Raw genomic sequence first — 27,276 nt, 5'->3', positions numbered from 1 at the left:
ACATGCATTGTTTTATGTTTTTTTCTGGCTGCTCTCCCATAACACCCCACTCTGTGGAGTGTATGGCTTATAGTGGTCCTATGGACGAAATCAGTTTTATCTTTACCGCTTCTTCAAAGTTATTGATGGTGTCTTTGTTTAATCTCTGATTAATATATATATATATATTTTGTATTTAAACCATTTGGACTAATTTGTCAGGTTCATTGCATAAAATCTAACTTACATTTCATTTTAAGCCTACAAAACAATGCCAGAATTGAAGTTTTCTGTTCATCTCCATTCCAAAAAAACAATAAAAGTTACTAAATAAGTCCCATATTCCCAAAACAAATACAAATAAACTACAATTCACCCTGCAAAGCAAAAGACGTCCTAAATCTGTTGATCGAAAAATAAAAAAGTAATATACAGAGTTGTTTTTTTTTTTACCTAAGATCAGGAAAACGGAGTCCTGTCTTGTGTTTTTTTTTTTGTTTTGTTTTTTTTGCCTTCCTCTGGATCACCAGTGCAGGAGAATAAGTTGTCTTAGATGGACTAATGTCTCTTTTCAATCTTACAAACTTTGTTGGTTGTCAAACTTTTTAATGGTATGGACATAGTCCTGATGTGTGCAAGTATTATGTGAGTGACTGGAGCTGGTGATGTTTAGGAGGACGACGCCACACAATCTGACAGGAGTCTGGTATTTTGCTTTATTATGTGTGATGTTAAACCCTACCCCTCATAAGAACGTTCTTCTGCCAGTGCTGGAAATGCTGTGATATCTAAATACTAAGAAAAGGAGAATCTTCAGACTTCAGTATGGCGTATTGTTCTCGAACGCCATAGAACATCGTAAAATCACCCATCCAGTTTTTTTTTTGTTTGTGTTTTTCAGGGAGAAAGCTAAGGAAAAGGAGTCCTAAAAAAGGTACTTAACTGCCTATAACCGGTTTGTTTTAAACATATATTACATTTAATAGTTATGTTGTCTTTTTTTAGATTTTGTGCCAGTAATGTAATTTGTGATATAAGATGAAAGATTTATGTTTTAGTATGGGGAAACGTATATCAAAGATATTATCCATGCATATAATGTGTTCACTTTATGTACAGTATATTATACGGGTACCACGTATCTATATAGTAGGAGGGATGTTAAAACATACATTGTGTAGAGGCGGGACACAAATAGTATGCACTTATCTTTTTGATTTAAAGGGAAACTACATTAGCATTTCACTTATTGAACTCTCCTCAAACCCCAGTGGCCGCTGCTGTCAAAAGTTCATTGCCGTTAAGCCCTCTCCTAAACTCCTCCAACTGTAAATAACGGTCTGCAAACGTTTCGCACCTTTGATGGTAATCCATCAGTCTCGTTTGTTCCTCTTCTTATGCCGCCCATGGCCCAAAAACTGGCCCTCCTTGAATGCCGAAATCTTGTCTGAGATAGCACGCATGCACCCGTCAGGTATGGTTCGATACCCTTCCCTGCTTCGTCCGGGCCCCAAATCGAGTTACTGCGCATGCACCACTATGGTGTCCCGTTGTGCGCGCGCACCAAAATAGGACATCGATGCGCAGGCGTGGGTTTTTTTTGTGTTCTGGTGGGAGGTGAGGAGCTGTCAATCAATCAAACGTAAGGAGGCAGGGTTAACTCGGAAAGGCTTGAGGAATGAAGATATGACTTTTATGCTCATTAGCATATGGCACAGGAACACTAAAAAATTGAATACTAAAGGTACAGAGCCGACTAAGAAGACAATTATAGCTTACATAGAAATTCTTTTTCAGCCCCTTCCGCCAGGTATTGCTGGTTTAATAGGTGAAATGCTGGTGACAGGTTCCCTTTAAAGCCGATTTGTCAGCTGAATATACTGCACTATGTAAGGGGAGCATATTACAGCTACAGGTCCGTACTCCTAGTAAACAAAATGGCACAACATTGCCCACCTATAGGCATGTTTCCTTAACAGGACAATTATCTTCGAGAACCATGAAGAAATCCATCATGACTTCTTTTGGGTTTGTTTTTTTTTGTCACCACTGAGGCCACTAGGTGAGAAATTAAAAAAAGCTGATGCTAACGGATGTTAGGCTAAATTCACACATTTGTGGTGCGCTGTTGGCTTACTCCTGTCCATATCTCCTATTAGGGCATATGAACATCATAGCAGGGATTCTCTCTCTCAAGTCCCCCCTCTTTAAACTAGAGGGGAGCTGCTCTGCAGACTGTGACATGTGAATAGCTACCATGCAATGCTACATTTCCCCTGCAGCCAGACTGTCTGTGGAGAGATAACCCCTTTAATTGGACAAACATATTCAAAAAAAAAATTGCCAGCCAGTAACTTAGGACCTTTAAAGGGGTTGTCCACTACTAGAAAACTGATGACCTATCCACCAGATAGGTCATCAGTATATGATCGGTGCGGGTCTGACACCCGGACCCCACACCGATCAGCTGATCTGGCTGCCTCCGGGCGTCGGATGTTTTGAACGGTGTGCAGTAGTGGGAGCCGGAAGCAGATGGCTCTGACCACTGCATAGCGGCCGTTCAGCAGAACTGCAGCTCTGCTCCTATTCACTTGATTAGGAACAGTTCTGCAGCTCAGCCACTATTGTTTGACCAGAGCCATCTGCTTCCGGCAATATCATCTGGTGCGCGGCCACAGCAGCTGATCGGTGCGGGGTCCAGTAGTCGGACCCACACCGATCATATACTGATGACCTATCCGGTGGATAGGTCTTAAGTTGTCAGAACGTGGAAAACCCCTTTAACTTAGAAACTGTCCTGTCTTACATGAGAAGTTTCCTCTCTCACAATGGCAATGATTATTTCAATAATATTAATCTTTCCCCCCCAGTAAATAAAGCCGGAGCACTACCATTACTCTGAGGGTATGTTCACACGCAGTGTTTTCAGGCGTATTTCGGGGTGTTTACGCCTTGAAAAACGCCTGAAAAAACGGAAGCTGAACGCCTACAAACATCTGCCCATTGAAATCAATGGGAAAAACAGCATTTAGTTCATACGGAGCATAAAAAGACCCTCCGTAAAAAGAAGTGCATGTCTTGAGGCTGTTTTTGGAGCTGAATTTCCATTCAACACTATGAAAAACGCCTCAAAAAACGCCTAAAAGGAAGCCTCAAAAGAAGCTCCAAATTAAAAGAAGCTTCATTTTCAGCTTCAAAAACGCCAGAAAATCAGAGGCTGTTTTCTCTGAAAACACCTTCGTATTTTCAGACGTTTTTTAGTAAGCGTGTGAACATACCCTAATAACGATCAGGTGCTAGTGCTTGTTTATAGAATTAATTCAGAATAGTAATGGACACAGTCGATGTTGTAAATTTTGGATTTAATTTAATCGTGTTAATTGGTAACGGTCTCACTATTTGCTTGTAAAAAAAAACTGTTGATATTCTATTTAGAAAATAGTGAATAGCAAATAAAATGTATATCACCTAATAACATAATATATAATTTACATATTTGACTCCTTAATTACCTGCAGTGTTGTTCTTGATCTTTGTCATAATTATAATGATTTTTCTGATACGTTCGTTTTTCTAATATGCGTCATTGAGCAATAAATAGAATTTTTGCTTTGGGCAATGCATTTTTTTCTCTCGAGGAAATGCAATGATCAGATCAAACTGTACATCATCCCCCTTTTTCAGGGCTTAACTTTTTTTTTTTTTCTGTAATTTGGTCTCTCTTTAATTCTGTAGAAAGCACATTTGAGCAACATTTTCTATAAATTTCCAGAGCAGAGACATAATAAGAATGCAAATATCTGGCCCGTCTATCAATGTTATGAGCCACATTTCTCTGGCTAAATTACATTTGAAAAGGGTTATTATTTAAGTGATTCCAGGCTCCTGTCTTTAATCCCGACTTTGCTCGGCGGTACATGGATCAACATAATACAAAGTACAGAGTTGGCATTTGCAGTACTAAGATATCACTCATTATATTATCTTTATCTAACTCATTCTACAGCGTATTAATCTAAAGTCAGACATACACTTTGGGATATATTGATCCACAATTTATTGATAATGAACTATAATTTTTTTTTTTTTTAAATTATAAGTTTATATTAACACTGATCTTTACTTATTGACTTATTTTTGCATCCAAAGAGTATTTCACTGTATAATAATTCACTATGTAGACTCTCTGTCCAGTCCCAGGCATGAACAAGTCATATCCAGATTTAGGAGCCCGCTCCAAATGTAAGGGGCCAAGACCACAATCGTCAGAATAATGCTTCCCTTAAAGGGAAACGGTCACATCAAACATGTAGTCCAATCTGTGGGCAGCATATTATAGAGCAAGAATAGCTAAGCAGATTGTATAGTTTTGTGCAAAAAGATTCAGGATATACTGTCATTTATTTAAATCCCTGCTGACGCTAGATTTAAGAATCCAGTGGGTGGTCCTACTCAATGATTGACAGCCGTTTCTGTAGTCACACTCATACATGGAAAGCTGTCGATCAATGATCGAGGCCGCCCATTGGACTCTAACCCACTGTAGGTAGGGATTTACGTGAAAAATTTGCCAAGTTTTCTTGAATCTTTTTGCACAAAACTTGATCTGTTTAGCTCTTCTTGCACTATAGCATAATGCCTGCAGGGGGATCAGCATGTGCAATGTGACAGATATCACACCCACAGCATCAGTTTAGAAAGAGGACAGTACCCAGCAGAATCTAGAGGAGGAGGCAGGAGAGATCACAGGCAGCATCAGTGTAGGGAGGGAGAATGGATATCTCACAACCGCAGCATCAGTTTAGAAAGAGAGGAGTGTACCCAGCAGAATCTGCAGGGCGAGAAGGGAGGAATCACAAAGGCAGCATCAGTGTTCAGAGAGTAGAGATCTCGCACACACCCGCAGGCAGCGTCTGTGTCAACATAGGGGACAAGTTCATACAAATGCTTTATTAGAAGGGAAAGCAGTACAGGAGTGAAGCTGTGCTAGTATATGAGACCTAGTAAAGACAGCAGCATCTTGGAGTCACAGAAATCACATCTAGCACGTACAGTATTACTGGGAGGAACACGACCACATGAGAAAAGTCTAAAACTAGGAGCAGGTTACCAACTGAAAATGAATGAAGGAATGGAGATTGCAGCCTGAAACTTATGTATTTAAAAATCAGAGAGGTGTCCATAGCCTTTAAGGCGTCTGACCGGTTTGAGTTGCAATGTCTTTGATATCACGGCTTATTATTTTGCTTAGACAAGTTTTACAACTAATACAAATATTTTCATTGCTTTATAGGAAAAAAAAGTGTATTGGATGGCGACAGTGATAACGATGGAGAACCAAATGATTACGATTTGGACGACAGCTTCATTGATGACGATGAGGATTTTGACATCACAGATGAAGATTCGGACTGGATGCCGGATTCTCAAGATAAAGATAGTGAAGATGTGAAAGACCTCCTAAAAGAAGCAAAACAATTTGTTAAAAGGAAACGCTGATTCACACTTAAAAAACAAACATGCAGCATGCTACGATGTTACAATATGCTGCATCCTTTTCATTTTAAAGATTTTGCTGATATATATATTATTATTTTTAATTCTAAGAAAGTTAATAAGTATCAAAAACGTAAATTTTTTTAAGCATATTAAAATGTGTTATTACACCTACCCATACGAGACATTTCTATCTACATTTTGTACGCTGCCTGTATTTACTAATGCAATTTACTGAGATGCAACATATTTGGATCGTGTATTTAAAAATGCTTCTCTACTTTACTTTTCACTTGTCCTGACAGAATATTCATTTTGTGCCACCGTGGAGTATATTATTCATTGGTGGGGACTTAAAAATAAAACCATGCTCTCCTCCACTCCGCCTTGCCCTTTCTTCCGCCTCCCAGCTTCAGAATAGAGTAAACAGGCAAATGCTAGTAAGTGATGTAACTGGCTATGCCCACCACCCCATCCACATAGACTGTGCTGATGTCTATTTCAAGCATGGTACGGTCTTAGGCTAACACTTCCCCATTTTGCCACTAGAGGGAAGCAGTAATCTGACATTCACAGTGACATATGTCAATGTGACCAGCACTAGGACCGTGGCAACGTCTAGCTTTATATATTTGATCCTGTCTATATCCGTAGCATTTATTTATTTTGTTTGGTCTAGGAGTGAAATGTTTATATGACTTCCCAATTGAAAGTTTTCATCTGCTGACACTAGCATTTACCCTGGAAAGTTAGGCCAGGATCACACGTGCAGTTTTATTTACCCAAACCCAGGAGTGGACACACAAGGAAAAAAGATGGATCGGTCTTTTCTTTATACCTTTAATTCCTTACATAAAACCTGAGCCAAAAACTGCATTAAAACTATGTATGTGATTCTGGCCGTAAGAGAACCAATATTTCTATCCACAAGTTTCTCCTAAAAAGAGAGAATATCCTCAATGTGCCCCATCCTTCTATTTTAACAGTCCAGCCCCTCACTAGCTACCTAGTTTCAAGTAGATGACACAGCTCGGACTTCTTACCACCTCTGTCCTATCTTCGCCCCTCAGTAACCCCCTAACACCACTAGACAGCACCACTCTCATCCCAAAGCATGCCTTCCATTTTCATCTTTCCCTAAGGATCTAGTTAAGCCAGCCTAGGAGTGTAATATATCCATGTATTTACTACAATCCGGTGGTTATTACAGCCACATGGATTGCTAGGGAAAATATCCGTAACGAGTTTTGGATGCAGTAGGGTGTCTAGTTTTAGATTATTTGTAGGTTCTAAACTGATTTTGGACTAATTCTGTCTTCAATAAATTTGTGAAAAGTTTATACGTACGGTAGTTACGTATGGTTTCCATTTTTGCCATTCCTTAAAGGCGTTGTCCAGTCTCTAGAAATTCAAGGCTTATCCTCGGGATAGGCCATCAATAGCTGATGGGTTGGGGTTCAACTCCTGGGACCCCTGCCAATGAGCTGTTTTGAAGGGGGTGCAGCACTTGATGAGCGCGGTTTCCCCTTAATTTGTACTTGCTTACTGTGCATCGTCGACACACTTCAATAGGAGAAGAAGGCTGCAATACCTGTGAATCGCCGCTACATCCGTGTCATCGACTAAGTGAGCAAGCAGAAATGAAGGGGAAGCCGCAATCGTATGAGCGTTGCACCCCCTTTATAACCGCTAATCGGCGGGAGTCGGACACTTACCCATCAGCTATTGATGGCCTAGCCGGAGGATAGGCCATCAACTTTTGGGGACTGGACGACCCACTTAACAATCTAGTCAAGAAAATCTAGCTGTGTGGATGATCCTTGTGTTTAGCGCGCTCTGTTCTTTTTGGTTTTATGGGTTTGGTGGTTTATTATAACTTGTATGAGAAATGTATTCGCAGAGTTTGGCTTTTGTATATTTTTTTATGTAAAAATTGTGTTTTAGGTTTTTCTTAGAGGACCTGTCCCCTCTCCTGATATGTCCGTTTTAGTTAATAGTAAATATATATAATTGTGTTCCCTAATGAAGTAACAATTCTGAAGCATCTTTTCCTAGAGAGCTTTGTTGAGCTGTTCCCTGGCTATTGCTCTTAGAAATTAGTTAGTATTCTAGGGGGGGGGGGGGGGAGGTCCCTACACAAATTAACAATGTCCAATCAGTGCTGACAGAGTGAGATAGTGTAGGTACACATCCCTTTGACAAGGGGATTGGTGTACACACCCAGTTGTCAATTTATTTTTAATTTCTAGGAGGAATAACAGGAGGTCGGCACCACGCAAAGTTCTAAAAAAAAGATGCTCCAGGATTGCTATTTCATGGGGAATACAAGTATTTACTCAAATAGACATGTCAGGTCCTCTTTAATGGTTTAATGTCAATAAATCTTATTTTAGCAAACTGCGTTGTTGTTTTTATTTTTTTTAAGTTAAGAAATTACCATGGCTACAGTTATTGGTAAAGCTAGAAGTATGGGGTATTGTGTTTATTACCTGATGTGTAAGGCTTCGTTCACATCTGCATCAGGGTTCAGTTCGTGGGTTCCGTTTGCTCTTTTTTGACGGAATCAATAGCGCAGTTGACTACGCTATTGCTTCCGCCCAAAAAAACAATGGTAATTCAAATGGAAAGCTATGGTTTCCATTTGGTTTCTGTTTGTGGGTTCCCATGAGTGAAAGGTCTGATGGAACCCTAGAACAAAACCCCGAAGATCAAGATGCTAATGTAAATATTGTGTAAAAGTATGGGTCATACGCCTACTCAGAGTTTTTTTTGTTAATTTGAATATTCTGGATCCTATCGCCAAACAAAACGTTAACTACTCAGACTTTTTCACAAGATCTATTTTTGCAGTTCTGTTTGGTTTGGGCAAAGAATCAAGCAAAATTAACATTACCGTACACATGAAGTAAGCCGTCCGTGACTCTCCGTATTACATGGAACACAATGTTTATGAAGTGTTCTTTATTTCCAAACTGCTCACATTTCAGCAAAAATAATTTTATGGAAGATTTACTCTTAAGATATTTCTACGAGACTAAGCCGTTTCTTTTGCAGTCACATACTCTGGTTTTGTTTTTAGCGTTTCATAAAATAATGAAGTGTAATATGTTATAATGGCTTTATCCTCATGAAATTTTAAAAATCTAGATTTACTGGGTGCTGTAACATGTCAGTTTTTTTTTTGTTTGTTACTGAATATGTTTTTCAAAGTCATAAATACAACCGAGAAATCTACAACAAAAAAAAGTCCAGTCGAGAATAATAAGAATCCTGCTCTTAGTCCTAATCAGTTCTCTTGCAGGATTCTAAGTAATTCCCAGAAGTGTCCACCTATGAATAATCACAGGCACACTCCATTCCAGCCCTATGGTCAGGACTACACTGAGACTTTTTGTAATGCTACTGATTGATTTTAACTATTGAGGTACAGTTGTGGTCCAAATGAATACATGGACTTGCATGCAAACTTGTGGACTGCAGTTTTCACTTAAGAGTTAAAATCTGGCCTAAGTGTAGCTCTAGCCTATTAGTTCATATCCAGAAAAATCATCAAATGACACCAACCGGATCGCCACACAATGGACAATGGAGTTCTTCCTCGTTAGTTGAACTTTTAATCACATTTACCAGCGGTTACTCAGGCATCTTCATCCTCCGGTCTATCTTCCGATTTGTCTGCATTAGCAATTTCAAATGTCTTTACTTCCTCTCTGCCTTTATTTTTTCTCATATTTAAACTACAAGGACCCTGCACCATATCCTGCCCTTGTTCCTATTTAAGAAGCTCAGTACTTTGTACCAGTGCCTGAGCAATGTGGTTTTATTTATAGTAAATATGTCGGTGATGGGCTGCCCCGCCCTTTCTGCTAAACTTCGTACACTTTTAGAAATGTACCGCAAGTGGCAGAAACCGCACAAAAGTCACAATTCATCACGTTAATACATTTCCACTGTTTTTGCCAATTCTGATTCTGTTCCTTGGGTGTGTCTGAATTTCCATACGGTTTTTGGTAGTCCTAAATATCCCTTATGTCGAAGTTTTTCGGATTCTGACTTCATCCATTAAAGATGGCATAATAAAGAGCAGAGGAATTTCAAACTAACCATCTGAAGCATCCAAAAGTCCAAATGTGTATAAAATCCCCAAGGGAAACCTCTTAGATCTGTTGTGAATTCCCTCATGCCAACTTGGCTAACCCTTTCCATCCTATTTACAGGATGTAAAACGCCTGCGGAACAGCAAAATGGAAGTTAAAAGGATTGTACTTTTACTTTTTTTTCCTCCTACTAGAAGCGTTATTTTTGCTGTAACCATCTATGGACAGTCTCCGTATTGCAGTTTTGTCTCATTCAATTGAATGTGTTTTTGGGGGTAGAGCGCAAACTTCTGTTTAGACTCCGATAAAGCCTTTCACGACCAAGGTGTTTAGTGTCAGCCTGATCACTAATAGCATAGTACTATACAGTGCAATCTGCCCTTCAAGGATGTATATTTATGCCCTGACAGTGCCCTATTAGCCGTTAGGATGTAAATCTACAGGTTGGCAATGTGGTAGATGTGACAAAATGACAGTGTAATACGGACCACAAAGCTGTTGGAATAATCAGACTGTCTCTAACATCTGACCACTTTATAATTATGAGACCGCATCGCCTTCATTGAATTTATCTTACAATCTGAAAGCATTTTGTTCTAAGACCAAATCTGCTAGAAAGTTTTTGGAAACCACAAAAGTAAGAATCTGTTGGAGCTCATTGACTTTCTTGATATTAGACCATAAAAAAAAAAGTGTAAGAATAAGTTGTAAATAACTGGATTTATATTATTCCATGCAGACTATCATTTATTTTGAAAAATAAAGTTTGTGAATTAGAGCAGATCTTTAATATGGAATAAGTACAAAATCACGCTACAGTAGCTAGCAGCCTTAAATATTGAGGACATGCTGGGGACAGATTTTCGGAAATGGTGTAGACCAGTCTATGCAGGTTTATAAAATTATGCAAAATCTTTACTCCACTTCACATTTTTTAAATTAAAACCATCCACCGATCATGCATGTTTATTTCAATTTTGGGAGACAGCGCTTATATCCTGTGAGAATAAAGACTAGGGCATGTTGAAAACCAGCTGACCTGACATCTGCAGTTGGGATAGAGTCCGGATGCCCCGATACACATTAGAGCGTCAATCCTGGCAAACTTTTGTCTGAAAACATCCTAGAAAGCGGAGGATTCTTGGAGTACTAGTTTCATTACAAGGTTTAATCCCCCAACCGTCTCAATAAAATTGGGAAAAATGATTAAAAAGTCACTATTTTGTATTGGAGATTTTGAACTTTATATCTCAATGAAATATAGTGGGCACATAACTCAGGTGCCTTAGAGCGCACTTGTTTCGGCAAAAAAATAAATGCATGTGCTTGTTTCCTGCAAGCTACTGAATGTTTCTAAAGTGTTTTTGCCAGACATCCGTTTTATTTTTATTTTTTTTAAGCCTCAGATTGCCCCTAACCAGGTGTACCGCTTCCAGTCATTCACTTAAATTTTGTGGGCATGTATATCGCCCTGTGACCTCTGCCAGCACTTATTTTCCCTTACAAACACCAATGTATTGACCAATTGGATGCCTCCCCAAACTTAGAGTCCGCCTCTTTGTTATGTCTATAATCACTATTACAGACAGGAGAGAACGGGCTGAGAGAGAGCCCCTTTCAGTTCAGGCTTATTCAGACCATCGTTAAAATTGTCCGTGTGACAGCCGGTTTTCTAACGGCCGTCACACGGCTGCATGTATTTCTATGGGGCTATTCACATGGCCGTTGTTTTAACGGACCGTATGAACGGCCCGAGAAAAAATAGGACATGTACTATTTTTGTCCATTATCACAGATCCCTCAATAGACTCGTCTATGAGGGATCTGTGAAAACGGGTCCTGCACGGGTGTAAATCGGGCGTGAGAAATGCCTGTTCATCCGAATAAGCCCTTTAAACTGCAAGCTTGATACTTTAGTAGTTGTGAGTCCACTACTCTAGCTTCGGCTTCATCCTCCTTGTATTATCTCTTCTACTTGTGTTTTACCAGCCCTGCAGTGTACTCTTATCCCCCAGCAGAATGTCAGCTGGAATGTATAGGACTTACAGCAGTAGCCTTTCAAGATCTGACCCTTTACTCTCATGCTCCTTTATTTACCATCAGAGTAATAGTACTCACACCTTGATATCAACATCCTTAAGTGTTTGAGAAAGGCTTCTGACCCAAAACGTTCCACAACCGGATTAATGTTTTCACATTTTTACTCTGTTGGTAAATAAAAGGAGCAGTGAGAGTCGTGGGTCAGAGGTCTTGATAGGCTACTACTGTAAGTGATGTACAAAGCATTGAGAAATGGATTTTTACAGCTGCTTCCACAAGTGTGTGTGTGGTGGATTTGCTTGTTGAAGCCATTTTAAAAATTTCACTAACAATCCATTACTTTTTTTGGTGGATATTGTGTCGGGGGCTGTTGGACGGAGCCCCCAGTTTGATTTGCACCACCCAGCTGTGACTTTGGTTTTGGATGCTGTCCTTTTTGCTTTGTTTATTTGTGACTTGAGTGAGGTTATGCTAAGGTAAAGAATCCGTATGAGCCGTTTTCAGAGTAATGGTAGGAGTTTATCAGACTTTCACATTGTTTTGAAGAAACTTTGATGTCGATTTGCTGGTGTTCTTCTTATCATTGTCCGAATGCATGAGCCAGTTCAGGCCCAACTGAAGCTACTAAACACATGGCCTCATGATTGTCTCAATGACTGCAAGTTTCCCGGGTCTTTTAGCTTTAAAAAAATAAAAAAATAGCCCAAATCATCAGCTCTCCACCTCCACCCTTGTGTTTTAGTATTTTTTATTTTATTTTTTTGTCCAAAGGAAATTGTTCTAGAATGTTTGTCGTTTGTTCAGATGCAATTTTGAAAACGTGAGTCGTTCTGCCATATACTTTTTGTAGAGAACAGACTTTTTCTTTGCCACCCTTTCCTGAATGCCGTACTTGTTCAGTCTTTTTCTAATGGTTTTGTCCTGAACATCATCTAATGTGTTTACAGAGGCCTGTAGTTCACTTGATGTAGCTCTTTGGCTTTTTCTTTATATATCGGAGCATTAAACAGTCTGACCTTGGACTAAATTTGCTGAGACACTGCTTTGAAAATTGGTAACTTTCTGCGTTTGTAAACAAACCACCTCACTGTAGAATGTTGAATTTCATATAGTCTGGAGATGGCCTTATAAATCTTCCCAGAATGATGAGCAGCAACAATTTCTTCTCTGGTCATGGCTGATGTACTTTCTCTTTGCCAAAGGTTCTGAGAGAGCAAGAGAAGCATTAAATCTTGCATTCAGTGGTGCTCAGGTCATTCATGCCCCCCACTCTCTGTGATAACAGAGCGTGAGAATGGGGAGGGGGTGGGGGTCAGGCCCATTCTTCATAAATAAGAGGGTAAGGTGAAAAAAAACCCAAAAAAAACCCTCCCTTAGTGCTATTGGTAATCAGACCCTCGTTAAGGGGGCTTCCGGACTTGTCTAGAAAATAAATATATATATATAACTATATATAACATTACCATCTGTGGTGTTGTTTCTGGAAGAAAGCAATGTGTTTTTCTAGTCTCATACAATAATAGGAATTCAGCCTTCAATCCTCTATGCTTCTCATTTCACCACACTTTTAGAGTTATTTCTGAGTAAACACTTATATTCCCATCTACTTCCTTGGCTTCTATTAAACCAATGCAAGGTGCTATATGCCTCATCTGACTCAGACCCTGCTTTACAGTCCATGCCGTGCTATTAGATGAGAAAACACAGCTGTATTTGTGGTGTTTATTAAGATGATGAGATTGAATTGAAGGGAGACTCATATCTCATCACATAGTATTTCGTTCCCTGCATGCGATACCAGCCAGTATACATTATTACTATGTCACTATAAGTTGATTACTGTAAATACCTACATCAGATATATATATATATATATATATATATATATATATATATTTGTGAGATTTTACCCGAGCTTATCTGTGCATAAGACTAGATTTTATTTGCACTATAGCAGATTTATCTATTTAATGATACATACACCTTTATGTGGAAACAATCCCATTTACATAACGTATCATTTTCTAGTTTTGCCCTCCAGCAATTGCATTTGATACTTAATGTACATTAACAGAAACCAAATACTGGATTTTCTATGTTATGTATCTTCAATTTATATGATTTATATTTATAAAGAAAGCAGAATTTATATGTCTGTGTAGAGCTAGAAAGATTGGGTGTTATTTGTACAACTTCTGTAACGACAGTGTTGTCAAGCCTCAAGCCTCAAGCTCTGTCACACCAGACTTCAGGATTTTTTTCAGAATGCATTTTTAACACAGTAAATATTATGTGATATATGTGAATTTTATTCATCCATGGGAAATTACCAGTTTTCTCTTGCTACTTCAAGGACCGTGTGGTACGCCCTGCTGCTCTATACCACTCTATGGGAGTTACAGAAACAGCTGAGTGAGCGCATGACTGTTTCTGTAACCCCCATACAGTTGTATGGAGTGACAGGACCAATGCTTGACCACTGCTCCATATAAACTGCTTACCATGGTGGTCCTGGTGGGGGAGGCAGGGAACTGGGGTTTCTTATTCTAGCAATCTGTAGGGATCCAGCAGTTGGACTCCCATCAATCTAATATTTATCACCTATCCACTAGATAGTTGATAAATGTTATTTTCTGGAATACACTTTTTTCTATCTGGACAACCCCTTTCCATATGCCCTATTAAAGCACTCCAGCATTTTTTTTTTAATTATTATTGTTATTATTATTATTGCCTATATAGTGCAGCACAGGAAATTTCAAAGAATATTGTAGAGGCTCTTGTGTATGCCTTGTGGAGTGGCGTAACTACCGCCGTAGCAGCAGTAGCGGCTGCTACGGGGCCCGCGGCATGAGGGGGCCCGTGTCGCCCGCTGGCACGGGACCCCATCATGGCCGGAGGTTCCGCTAGCAGCCGCTATGGCTGCTACAGCGCGACACCTCTTAACACTACGGCAGAGCATGGAGGTATCTCCCCGCTCTGCCATTAAACAAAAGACATGTATCCCCTATCCACAGGATATCCACAGGATATCCTGTGGATAGGGGATGCATGTCTTTTGTCTTTTCACACTGTAGGTTGCATTTTTTTGGGGGGTTCCCTACTGGGGGGGCTGTACGGCGTTCCCTACTGGGGGGGGCTGTACGGCGTTCCCTACAGGGGGGGCTGTACGGCGTTCCCTACAGCGGGGGCTGTATGGCGTTCCCTACAGACCCCCCCTGTAGGGAACGCCGTACAGACCCCCTGTAGAAAACGCCGTACAGACCCCCTGTAGAAAACGCCATACAGACCCCCTGTAGAAAACGCCATACAGACCCCCTGTAGAAAACGCCATACAGACCCCCTGTAGAAAACGCCATACAGACCCCCTGTAGAAAACGCCATACAGACCCCCTGTAGAAAACGCCATACAGACCCCCTGTAGAAAACGCCATACAGACCCCCTGTAGAAAACGCCATACAGACCCCCTGTAGAAAACGCCATACAGACCCCCTGTAGAAAACGCCATACAGACCCCCTGTAGAAAACGCCATACAGACCCCCTGTAGAAAACGCCATACAGACCCCCTGTAGAAAACGCCATACAGACCCCCTGTAGAAAACGCCATACAGACCCCCTGTAGAAAACGCCATACAGACCCCCTGTAGAAAACGCCATACAGACCCCCTGTAGAAAACGCCATACAGACCCCCTGTAGAAAACGCCATACAGACCCCCTGTAGAAAACGCCATACAGACCCCCTGTAGAAAACGCCATACAGACCCCCTGTAGAAAACGCCATACAGACCCCCTGTAGAAAACGCCATACAGACCCCCTGTAGAAAGCGCCATACAGACCCCCTGTAGATAGCGCCATACAGACACCCTGTAGATAGCGCCATACAGACACCCTGTAGATAGCGCCATACAGACACCCTGTAGATAGCGCCATACAGACACCCCCTGTAGATAGCGCCATACAGACACCCCCTGTAGATAGCGCCATACAGACACCCCCTGTAGATAGCGCCATACAGTCCCCCCTGTAGATAGCGCCATACAGTCCCCCCTGTAGATAGCGCCATACAGTCCCCCCTGTAGATAGCGCCATACAGTCCCCCCTGTAGATAACGCCATACAGAGTCCCCCCTGTAGATAGCGCCATACAGAGTCCCCCCTGTAGATAGCGCCATACAGACACCCCCTGTAGATAGCGCCATACAGTCCCCCCTGTAGATAGCGCCATACAGTCCCCCCTGTAGATAGCGCCATACAGTCCCCCCTGTAGATAACGCCATACAGTCCCCCTGTAGATAGCGCCATACAGAGTCCCCCCTGTAGATAGCGCCATACAGAGTCCCCCCTGTAGATAGCGCCATACAGCCCCCCTGTAGATAACGCCATACAGCCCCCCTGTAGATAACGCCATACAGCCCCCCTGTAGATAGCGCCATACAGCCCCCCTGTAGATAGCGCCATACAGCCCCCCTGTAGATAGCGCCATACAGCCCCCCTGTAGATAGCGCCATACAGCCCCCCTGTAGATAGCGCCATACAGCCCCCCTGTAGATAACGCCATACAGCCCCCCTGTAGATAACGCCATACAGCCCCCCCTGTAGATAACGCCATACAGCCCCCCTGTAGATAACGCCATACAGTCCCCCTGTAGATAGCGCCATACAGACACCCCCTGTAGATAGCGCCATACAGTCCCCCCTGTAGATAACGCCATACAGTCCTCCCTGTAGATAACGCCATACAGCCCCCCTGTAGATCGCACCATACAGCCGCCTTTGTAGATATCTACAGGGGGGACTGTATGGCGTGATCTACAGGGGGGGCTGTAAAAAAGGCACTATCTACAAGGGGGGGGGGTTGTGTGACACCCAGGGGAGGGGGGGCCCCAGTCAAAAGTTTGCTATGGGGCCCAGTCTTTCCTAGTTACGCCCCTGGCCTTGTGTATATCTTCTTTAGTTGATGGGCCATTTATGCATTGGCTATCTTTTTTTTTTTTTTCTCCCTTTGGTTTGGTTCCCTTAATTCAGCCTATTTTTCCCATCATGCCTCACGTTTTGCAGATGTAGAGGGGACGGAGTCTCATCACATCAATGACATAGAGCTTCTGTCCCTTAACTGTAGAGTCTGCGTATTCTATGTGATGCAGCTGAGGTTGACTCTCTGACTGCTGCTAGTAATAGATTTCTCTCTGTTAGTTTTTACACAGAAGGAAGTGAGAAGAAGCATCTCATAGGAATAATCTAGACTCTGCACACAGCACTCACAGATAGTATAGACAGTCCGTGTGAGTCAGGGGAGTTTTATAACTCTGCAGGTAAACATTGTATGGGCTCCCCTATTGTATCACTGCACTCCTGGTGCCTTAGAAAGGGCAGAAATGATCTATTCAGCAGCACCGTATGCATGGGGGACATGCAGAGGAGCAAGGAGGGTGGAGCTGGGTCGAGAGGAGAGATGTCTCAGAGCTGCCAGGAGGAATTTGATTGGTTATATAATCCTGTAGTTTAAAGGAAGTCAGCCACACATATGCAAAAAAAAATGTCCAGAGTGCTTCTTTAAGTTATATGGACATCGTAGAGTGAAACCCCCTCGTTACAACTTTCCATGTCCCTGGTTCTATATTTTTTTGAGATTATATACACTACATATATTTTATATATTTATAACTGGGAGAACTAGCAGGTGAAAGCTCAGTTGCCCTAGGTTCTTCATCGCACTGCTCTTTCTGACATCTCTGGTGTCACTTTTCAGGGTTCTGGTTTGAAACATGGTGGTGACATGCGCCATAGATAGTGACCAAGTGACATTGCTGTTACTTTTTTCATCTGCCTTCTGCTCCATGAATGATAATGAAAAAACAAATATTTGCTCTTTGCTCTATACAGAATACCTTAAAATAAAAAATAGCCTGTTTATGGTGCTAGGATATAGGCTCTCCAGTCTTCACCATAGAAGACTGTGTAAAAGGCAGCAGGATATCATCTAAAATCTGGTCTAATCATGTAGACATCACACGTAATTAAAGAAGGGTAATATTGATCTATTGCTGCAGGCAATCATTAAACAGTAGGCTTGGCCTCTAGATTCTCAGTCTGCAAAATGAAGACCCATCACCAGGACACCGTGAGATCCCATTCTTTCAGGAACGGGTCGATCAATTTACAAATTATTAAGTCTTTAGGAATCAGATAGCCAAGGCTCAGAAGAGTAATCTGGCCAGTTGACCTCAACATCTCATAGCACATAGGTCAACCTTGATGATGTTCTGACAGGCAGGTTTCAACCCTTTTGAAATAGGATCCCAGAGAAAAACACTATCCAAAAGATTATAAAATCAGCCATTTAAAAGAATGCTAGACCTAAAAATGTTCTTTAAACTGTCTTATACAAATCTAGCAGAGAACACAGAGGTTATATTCCCTGTAATCTCTTCTGTTTTTGTCTGGTGGCATTTTGGGATGGGACACAGCTAAGGATACAGGACTGTAAAAATGGGAAGGAGGAAATTCTTTATATTTTTCTACATTTTGATTGCAATATGGAACAAAGTGGGATCAAGGGAAATTAGGATATTCAAGGATGACTTGTTGGGATTTTTTTTTCCATTAACTATTGAATTTTCTTATTCCATCTGCAGGTGCTAGTCATATACAAGCCCATGTGCTATCCTAGTCCACAAGAGACTACACACGGACAGAACACGGACCTGTAGTACTCAATGACTGACGTCACTTGAAAGTTTTTCCACGCAAGCACGTTCCGTGTGGAAGTAAAAGGCCACATGCCCCATCGCTGTGCGATATAAGGAGAAGTCAATGTGTGCGCAAGAAAAACTGATCGCATCAGTAGGCAAACATATTTCATTGATCTTTTAGTTTACTACTGAAAGTACTGGCTGGCAAACATGGAACAGCACCTCAGAGGCAAGATAGATCAGTCATTCCAAGGCAAATTAATGTGGAGAGTCCCATTGGGTTGGTGCAATAGAGGCCTTAGATCTGGGACAACAGGGACTCCGCATGGGAACAAATCTGCAAGGATCTCTTCCCTCAATGGGAGACCAGCACAACTTTTGATAGAAAAGTGTGAATGCCTCCTTTACATCAAGGTCACCATATTTGTAAAAAAAATAAATGAAAAATATGCATGCTTTTAGCAGAATAAATATTGAAGCGAAATGAGAAATTGCCATGACCAGTTTCGGCTTGAGATGATGTTGAAGGAGAAGACTCTCCCTGCACCACCGACGAAGAGGCCTTATCTCCAAAAACTAATGTTCTTGAAAGCTGTGATGGATTTGCGACCATAAGCTATTTTTTTATTTAGTTATGTTTTTTTGAGTCTGCTAATTTTACACAATTGGCAAAACTATAGGTGGCCCTAATGGAATATTTTCTGCTAGAGAGAAAATGTATATATGAACATTTTTCATTTATATGTAAATTATGTATAGTCATACAATAATGAGGAACTCACAGCGTCGAGGGACTTAAAGTAGGACACAAAGGAAGGAAAAATTGGAAAGCTGCAAAGAGCGCTACACCGCGTTCCAAATTATTATGTAGATGTTATTTTTCGCTGATTTTCCTAAATAGTCGATGCAAATGACAGTCAGTATAATCTTCAAGCCATCAACCGTTGGAGTATAATGCAAATTTTATTGAACAAATCTCCTAATGATAACAGATTTTTTTTTAGAAGTAAAAAACCCAAAATGCACTGTTTCAAATTATTATGCACAACAGAGATCAAAACATTTTAAAGGTTGTAAAGAGAACTAAAATAGTAATTTGTTGAATTTGCAGCATCAGGAGGTCATATTTACAGAAATCAAAAGCTCTTTCAATCAAAAAAAAAAACGTAACAGGCCAAGTTACATGTTAACATAGGACCCCTTCTTTGATATCACCTTCACAATTCTTGCATCCATTGAATTTGTGAGTATTTGGACAGTTTCTGCTTGAATATCTTTGCAGGATGTCAGAATAGCCTCCCAGAGCTTCTGTTTTGATGTGAACTGCCGCCCATCGTCATAGATATTTTGCTTGAGGATGCTCCAAATGTTCTCAATAGGGTTTAGGTCAGGGGAACATGGGGGCCACACCATGAGTTTCTCTCCTTTTATGACCATAGCAGCCAATGACACAAATGTATTCTTTGCAGCATGAGATGGTGCATTGTCATGCAAGAAGATAATTTTGCTACGGAAGGCACGGTTCTTCTTTTTGTACCACGGAAGAAAGTGGTCAGTTATAAACTCTACGTACTTTGCAGAGGTCATTTTCACACCGTCAGGGACCCTAAAGGGGTCTACCAGCTCTCTCCCCATGATTCCAGCCCAAAACATGACTTCGCCACCTCCTTGCTGACGTCGCAGCCTTGTTGGGACATGGTGGTCATTCACCAACCATCCACTACTCCATTCATCTGGACCATCCAGGGTTGCACGGCACTAATCAGAAAAACAACACGGTTTGAAAATTAGTCTTCATGTATTTCTGAGCCCACTGCAACCGTTTCTGCTTGTGAGCATTGTTTAGGGGTGGCCGAATAATAGCTTTATGCACACTTGCAAACCTCTGGAGGATCCTACACCTTGAGGTTCGCGAGAATCCAGAGGCACCAGCGGCTTCAAATACCTGTTTGCTGCTTTGCAATGGCATTTTAGCAGTTGCTCTCCTAATCCTATTAATTTGTCTGGCAGAAACCTTCCTCATTATGCCTTTCTCTGAACTAACCCGTCTGTGCTCTGAATCAGACACAAATCTTTTCACAGTACGATGATCACGCTTAAGTTTTCTTGAAATATCCAATGTTTTCATACCTTGTCCAAAGGATTGCACTATTTCACGCTTTTTGGCAGCAGAGAGATCCTTTTTCTTTCCCATATTGCTTGAAACCTGTGGCCTGCTTAATAATGTGGAACGTCCTTCTTAAGTAGTTTTCCTTTGATTGGGCACACCTGGCAAACTAATTATCACAGGTGTCTGAGATTGATTACAATGATCCAAAGAGCCCTAAGACACAATAACATCCATGAGTTTAATTGAAAAACTAATAATTAAATGTTTATGACACTTAAATCCAATGTGCATAATAATTTGGAACACGGTATAGATAATATTTCCCCAGGTGTAATTGCATTGAAATTAACGGCATTCAGCATGAACACCATATCTATCAAGTACCCCCACAATTTTTTCTGGCACCTGCAACATTTTTTTAGATGCCCTAAAGAATGGCGGCATAGACCTGGTGTATTTCACTAGCTGTGTCACATTCCTCTATACATCATGTTATGGAATACAGCGAGCACTACACTAACTACAGACACTCAGCAATACGCCGATATTGGTGACTGTGCCGGATTGTGTCAGTAGACCGTCCTGGTGCATAAATATATTTCGAAATATGCGCATCCAATGTAAATGGAGTATATAGAGGAGAAAATTAGCAATGCAGGACATGTGAAATTAACCTGTGGCCAGGACAAGAGCATTGCAGATTAGGTAAATATATTGCAGACTAAGGAATCTCTACTTTATTCTTTAAGAGCAGGCAGATATTTTAAAGCTATATATGACTTGTGGGTGTGGCCTACCTTGGTGGGCGGAGTCTACGGAGCCAGACCTTCTATGCCTACAGACTCCTGATATGTAAATCCGGTATTGGTCATAATGGAGCGTGTGATGTCATAAAAGGAGAGAGCTCAGCAGCGGTAATGTCCCATGTCTTTCCTCGTGACTTTCCCCCGTGGCGTGGCTGTTGTGAGACGTCACTCAGGAATTTCCCAAAATGAAAAAAAACAGTGCAGTGAGTGGACTGACGATTCTTCGTGTAATGATGAAGAATTTCATACAAAATTAAGCCCAATGGCTTGCGGCATTTCTAATGATCTGACATTGATGGGATGCTAACCTGATGCTATAAAAAGAGTGAAAGGCACAGACTTCTCAGTACATAAAACCATCCTGTGTGGCTGCAGTCTTTATTTTAAAGCCTTGTTCACTAATGGATTAAATGGCATAGATAAAAAAAATATTCACCATCTCTGGACTCTCCCTGCACATCATGAGACTCATTGTCCAGTTCTCTTCCATCGAGACTGTAGAAATCACTGCTGGCAATGAAAGGGGCCCCCCCAGAGCATATTGCTTGGGGGACACATGGTCGCGTGGTCCCCATATTCATTTGTTTTATTATATTAATATGGGGGCTTGTGCTATTTGCTGTGTTTGTTTGGTGTCCCCCCCCTTTTTCTATTGGTAGAGTGGTACTTACCATGGTGGCGTCCCCCATGTCAGCTGTGTTATGGCATGGGCGGGTTGTAGACTTTTCTATCACCAGGCAGAATTCTCCCCTGGCAACAGTGATTGGTTGTTCAAATTCCAGTGGTGGAATAATTGGATAGTTCATTGTTATCAAAATTTGTAGAGTTTATGGATTTTTTCGGTATTCCGCTGTCAGTAGAGAAAACGGTGTTTCCTTGTAGGTCGCTGGAATTTTTAGAAATTAAGATTGATTCAATCAAAATGGAGTTTAGTTTACCAAATGATGAGTTGTTGGAGGTTAAAGAGGTATTGGTTGTTATGTTAACAAAAAAGAAATGTACAGTACATTATTACTTGATGCCTTGTATTCAATGAAGGGGGTATGTGGGGATGAGTCCTTTAATACGTGATTGGGTGTGTTTCCATGGCTGAACTGAGAGTGATGTCGTAGAATATTAGAGGCATGGGTACCCCTCGTAAGAGAATTACGGTATTTGCACATGTGAGGGACTTTGGGCCACACATCTTATGTCTTCAAGAGACCCATCTGACGGCCGATGCTGTTAATCGATTGAAAAAACCATGGGTTCAATGGGCGGAGCATTCGCTTGTGCTATTTGCTGTGTTTGTTTGGTGTGTCTCCCGTTTTTCTATTCATAGAATGGTACTTACCATGGTGTCCCCCATGTCAGCTGTGCAATGGCATGAGCGGGTTCTCCACTTATCTATCACCAGGCAGAGTTCTCCCCTGGCAACAAGGATTGGTTGTTCAAATTCCAGTGGTGGAAAAATTGGATATATAAGGAGGCATTTCGTCGCGGTGACTCTATAGAGGACCCGCACCTGAGCCCGCCCTCCCTCCCCTTTTAATGTATATTTCCTAAGTCACGATGTTTACTAGAGGGGTTTAGTCACCCAGCTAATGCTGAGCGGACTTGGTATATTATTTGGACAATCCTGATATTGTATTGGTTTTGATGATTTCACTAAGTTTTGCTATTTATTAATTCAAGTTTTACTTATGGTTTATTATTATTTTATTGTTACCTTTAATAAACATTGCGGCCTTATTCATCCAACAAATGTCTGTGTGGTTTATTTTATTTTATTGAACAAGAGTGGGGCCTGTGCTACCATGTGGAGGAACTACTGATAGCAGCCGACCAATGTAACGTTATGGCAATTGTAAGACTATGCAGTGAGTTCATGGCAGGGCAGCTCTGTGCAGAAAACTGCATTGGAATATGGAAATTCACTGGCCAATTCTTATTTGCCAGACCTCCGCCAGAAAGCCTATATTTACTTACTGAATAACTTTGAAGACCTAGTAAACAGATCCAGCGAGTTCCTGAACATCTCAGCTATGGAACTTAAAGGCTTTCTAGGAAAAGATGAGCAGAATGTAAAACAGGAGGAGATCGTGTTTCAGGCTATTAGAAAGTGGAACGACTATAATCCAGCACAGCGGAGGCAGTATATCTCCATCCTGTTTCCTGAGGTTCGCTTGGCCCTGATGAGGGAGGAATATTTCATGAAGAACGTCATAGAGAATGACTATGTGAGAGATAATGACGAATGCAAGAATATTATTACAAATGCCCTCAATGTCATGTATGGCCGCAGGATCAAAGGCTCAAGGGTTAATTTCACCAGCCCTATAGCCAGACCACGTCTTTTGCCTGGCACTTTATTTGTGATCAGTGGCAGGACAGGAGCTCAGCTTACTAGTGACATTGACTCTTTTAACCCACTGGCAAAGCAGTGGCTCAATGTAACATCAGTGGGGGAGAGTCCCATAGCTCATCATGAAGCAGCGTACCTCAATGGCTATGTGTATGTTATTGGGGATATGAAAGTGAATACTTCCTAAACTACATGAAACGTTATGATCCAATGGAGAACACTTGCCAAGAAATGGCCCCCATGTTTTCCAGGAGAGGACGTGTCAGGGTCACTGTATTTGAGAACTACATCTATGCTATATGAGGCTTTGACGTCCATGGTCATGTAAACACTGCTGAGCGTTACTATCCTGAGACCAACAAGTGGAGTATAATTGCTCCTATGAATGTACAGAGAAGTGACGCTAGTGCTACCACCCTGGACGGAAAGATCTATATATGTGGAGGATACAGCGGCCATGAATTCCTGTGTACTGCAGAAGTCTACAGACCTGAAACCAACCACTGGAGTTACACTGTCCCAATGAAAATCCGACAGCGTAGCAATGGAGCAATTGCCTACAGAGGGAAAGTGTATGTGGCTGGTGTATTTGATGGACGTAGATGTCTGAGCAGTGTTGAAGCTTGTAGCCCCAGTACCAACACTTGGCGCAGAGTCTCAATTATATCCAAGCGACGTAGAAATCTTGGCATTGCAGTTCTGAATGATTGCCTTTATGTTCTGGGAGGCAATATTGGTTTCACCGACGCCTACAGTGTAGAATATTATGACGGGAAGACAGCAGCATGGCATCCTGCCCAGAACCTGAAAGTCTCCCTTAGTGACATGAGCTGTTGTGTGGTAGTAAGGCCAGTCCCCTCCACACTCTGAGTATACTGCATACTAAGCATCATAGAAATGAGGTTACAGTGCCATCTCCCACCAGTGCACTGCCAGTATTATTCCTCTCTAAGTATGAAACAGGGAGACGCCACATTGTAGACAAGCCAGGGTGCCATAGTACAATACAAGGTATTCTGATAGCTTCACTGGCAACAATGGAGAATCTGCAAAGTAGGAACCTGGCAACAATGGGAAAAAAAAAAAAGCAAACATGGAGAGACTCAATAACAATAAAGGATCTCAGCAAATGAAGGCCTCCAACTGTGAGTAAAAAAAAAAAAGAACCGTGGAGGACCTCAACAACAGTAGTGTATCTCAACAGTAATGGAGGAGATCAGCAGCCATAGAAGAACCCAACACCAACTCAGGGACAATGGAGGACCTAGGCAGCAATAGAGGACCACAGCAGTCATAGAGGAACTCAGCAACGATGGAGGAGCTTAGCAGCCATAGAGGAACTCAGCAGCTATAGAGGAACTCGGTAGCGATGGAGGAACTTGGCAGCGATGGAGGAACTCGGCAGCCATAGAGGAACTCAGCAGCAGCCATAGAGGAACTCCGTAGCAGTGGAGGAACTCTGCAGCAATGGAGGAACTCAGCAACAACGGAGAAACTCTGCAGCAACAGAGGAACTCTGCAGCATTGGAGGAACTCTGCAGCAAATGAAAGAAACCAGCAGCAATGGAGGCACTCTACAGCAATGGAGGCACTCTGCAGCAATGAAGGATCTCAGCAGCAATGAAGGTGCTCAGCAGCAATGATTTAGCTCAGCAGCCATGGAGGAATTCTACAGCGCTGGAGGAGTTCAGCAGCAATGGAGGCACACAATGAGTGATGAGGGAATGCAGTACAATGAGATTAGCATAAGAAACACCTAGGAATCTTAACCCCTTCCCGCTCCTGGATGTACTATTAGGTCATGGTAGCTGTATCGTTCGCGCTCCATGACCCAATAGTACGTCTCAGTAATAACGCCCATTTCGGCCATCCTCCCGCCACATACAGGAGCTATGACTTGTACAGCAGCTGCTGCAGCTCCTACAGCGGGGACCGATTGCTGTGTCCCCACTGATTAACCCCTTAAAAGCCACGTTCAATAGAGATCGCGGCTTTTTAGGGGTTAAGCTACCATCGTCGGCCTGCTACACGATAGCGGCCCGCGATGGTGACTATGGCAACCGGACACCAAACAATGGCGTCCGGCTATGCCATCGACGGAAGCCTAGTGGTTCCTGACAAAGTCAAGACCCATTATGCTTGCTGTCAGTGAGTAGCTGACAGTTCTAATACACTGCACTACGCATGTAGTGCAGTGTATTAGAATAGCGATCAGGGCCTCCTGCCCTCAAGTCCCCTAGTGGGACAAAGTAATACAGTAAAAAAAAAAGGAAAAAAAAGATGTGTAAAAATAAGAAAATAAAAGTTTTAAAAGTCTTAAAAGTAAAAATCCCCTGTTTTACCTTATCAGTCCTTTATTATTAATAAAAATAGATAAATAAACAAATAAACTATACATAACTGGTATCGCCATGCCCGTAACGGCCTGAACTACAAACTTATTTCGTTATTTATCCCGCACGGTGAACACCGTAAAAGAAAATAATAATAAACCTTTCCACAATCACAATTGTTTGGTCACTTCACCTCCCAAAAAATGAAATAAAAAGAGATCAAAAAGTCACATGTACCTAAAAATGGTACTGATCGAAACTACAGTTCGTTACACAAAAAATAAGTCCTTGCACGGCTTTATTGATGGAAAAATAAAAAAGTTCTGGCTCTTAGAATATGGTAATACAAAAAGTGAATGATTTTTTTACAAAACGTATTTTATTGTGCAAACGCCATAAGACATAAAAAACTATAAAGATCTGGTATCGCCGTAATCGTATCGCCACGCAGAATAAAGTGAATATATCATTTATAGCACACGGTGAACGCTGTAAAAAAAAATAGAATAAAAAAACAATAGTAGAATTGCTGTTTTTTAGTCACCACGCCACCTAAAAATAGAATAAAAACTGATCAAAAAGCCGCATGCACCCCAAGAAAACTACAATGAATTCCTCAAGGGGTCTAGTTTCCAAAATGGGGTCACTTTTGGGGGGTTTCCACTGTTTTGGCACCACAAGACCTCTTCAAACCGCACATGTTGCCTAATAAAAAGGAGGCCTCAAAATCCACTAGGTGCTCCTTTGCTTCGGAGGCCGGTGCTTCAGTCCATTACCGCACTAGGGCCACATGTGGGATATTTCTCAAAACTGCAGAATCTTGGTAATAAGTATTAAGTTGCGTTTCTCTGGTAAAAACTTTTGTGTTATAGAAAAAAATGGTATAAAAAGGATTTACTGACAAAAAGAAATATGTAAATTTCACCTCTACTTTGCTCTAAATTCCTGTGAAACACCTAAAGAGTTCATAAACTTTCTAAATGCTGTTGTGAATACTTTGAGGGGTCTAGTTTCTAAAATGGGGTGTTTCATAGGGGTTTCTAATATATGGGCCCCTCAAAGCAACTTCAGAACGGAACTGGAACCTAAAAAATAAATAAAAATGAGACAATACTTCGCTTCTCCTAATGAGCATCGCCTACTCCAAGACGACCCAAGTTTTGACCGTTTGTATAAACGGAGACCCCTATTAGACCGTTTCAGTGCCCGGTTTTCCCAAGCATACACCCCCGAGACGTGTATTTCTATTGATGAGTCCTTGGTACATTTTAAAGGGAGGCTTCAATTCCGCCAGTACCTGCCGGGTAGGAGGGTAAGGTATGGTGTGAAGATGTATAAGCTGTGCGAGAATGCATCAGTACCTACAAATTTAGGAT

The 27,276-nt window shown here is 41.5% G+C and overlaps 1 protein-coding gene and 1 pseudogene across 1 annotated transcript in view; both read left to right on the top strand.

Moving 5' to 3' along the window:
- Nucleotides 1–7,872, top strand: part of APLF (aprataxin and PNKP like factor) — a 128,501-nt gene extending 120,629 nt beyond the window's left edge. The window contains exons 10-11 of the mRNA XM_075863105.1: nucleotides 881–913; nucleotides 5,273–7,872. Of these exons, the coding sequence (XP_075719220.1) occupies nucleotides 881–913; nucleotides 5,273–5,478 (239 nt within the window). The 3' untranslated portion in view covers nucleotides 5,479–7,872. The remainder of the gene's footprint in view (nucleotides 1–880; nucleotides 914–5,272) is intronic.
- Nucleotides 7,873–21,324: 13,452 nt separating this feature from the next.
- On the top strand, nucleotides 21,325–24,437 carry LOC142760562 (kelch-like protein 10; annotated as a pseudogene).
- The last annotated feature ends 2,839 nt before the right edge of the window (nucleotides 24,438–27,276 follow it).

Source organism: Rhinoderma darwinii, chromosome 4 (assembly GCF_050947455.1).
Source record: "Rhinoderma darwinii isolate aRhiDar2 chromosome 4, aRhiDar2.hap1, whole genome shotgun sequence".
Taxonomy (NCBI): Eukaryota; Metazoa; Chordata; class Amphibia; order Anura; family Rhinodermatidae; genus Rhinoderma; species Rhinoderma darwinii.
The sequence above is the reverse complement of the archived record's forward strand: the minus strand, read 5'-3'. Positions and strand labels throughout refer to the sequence as shown.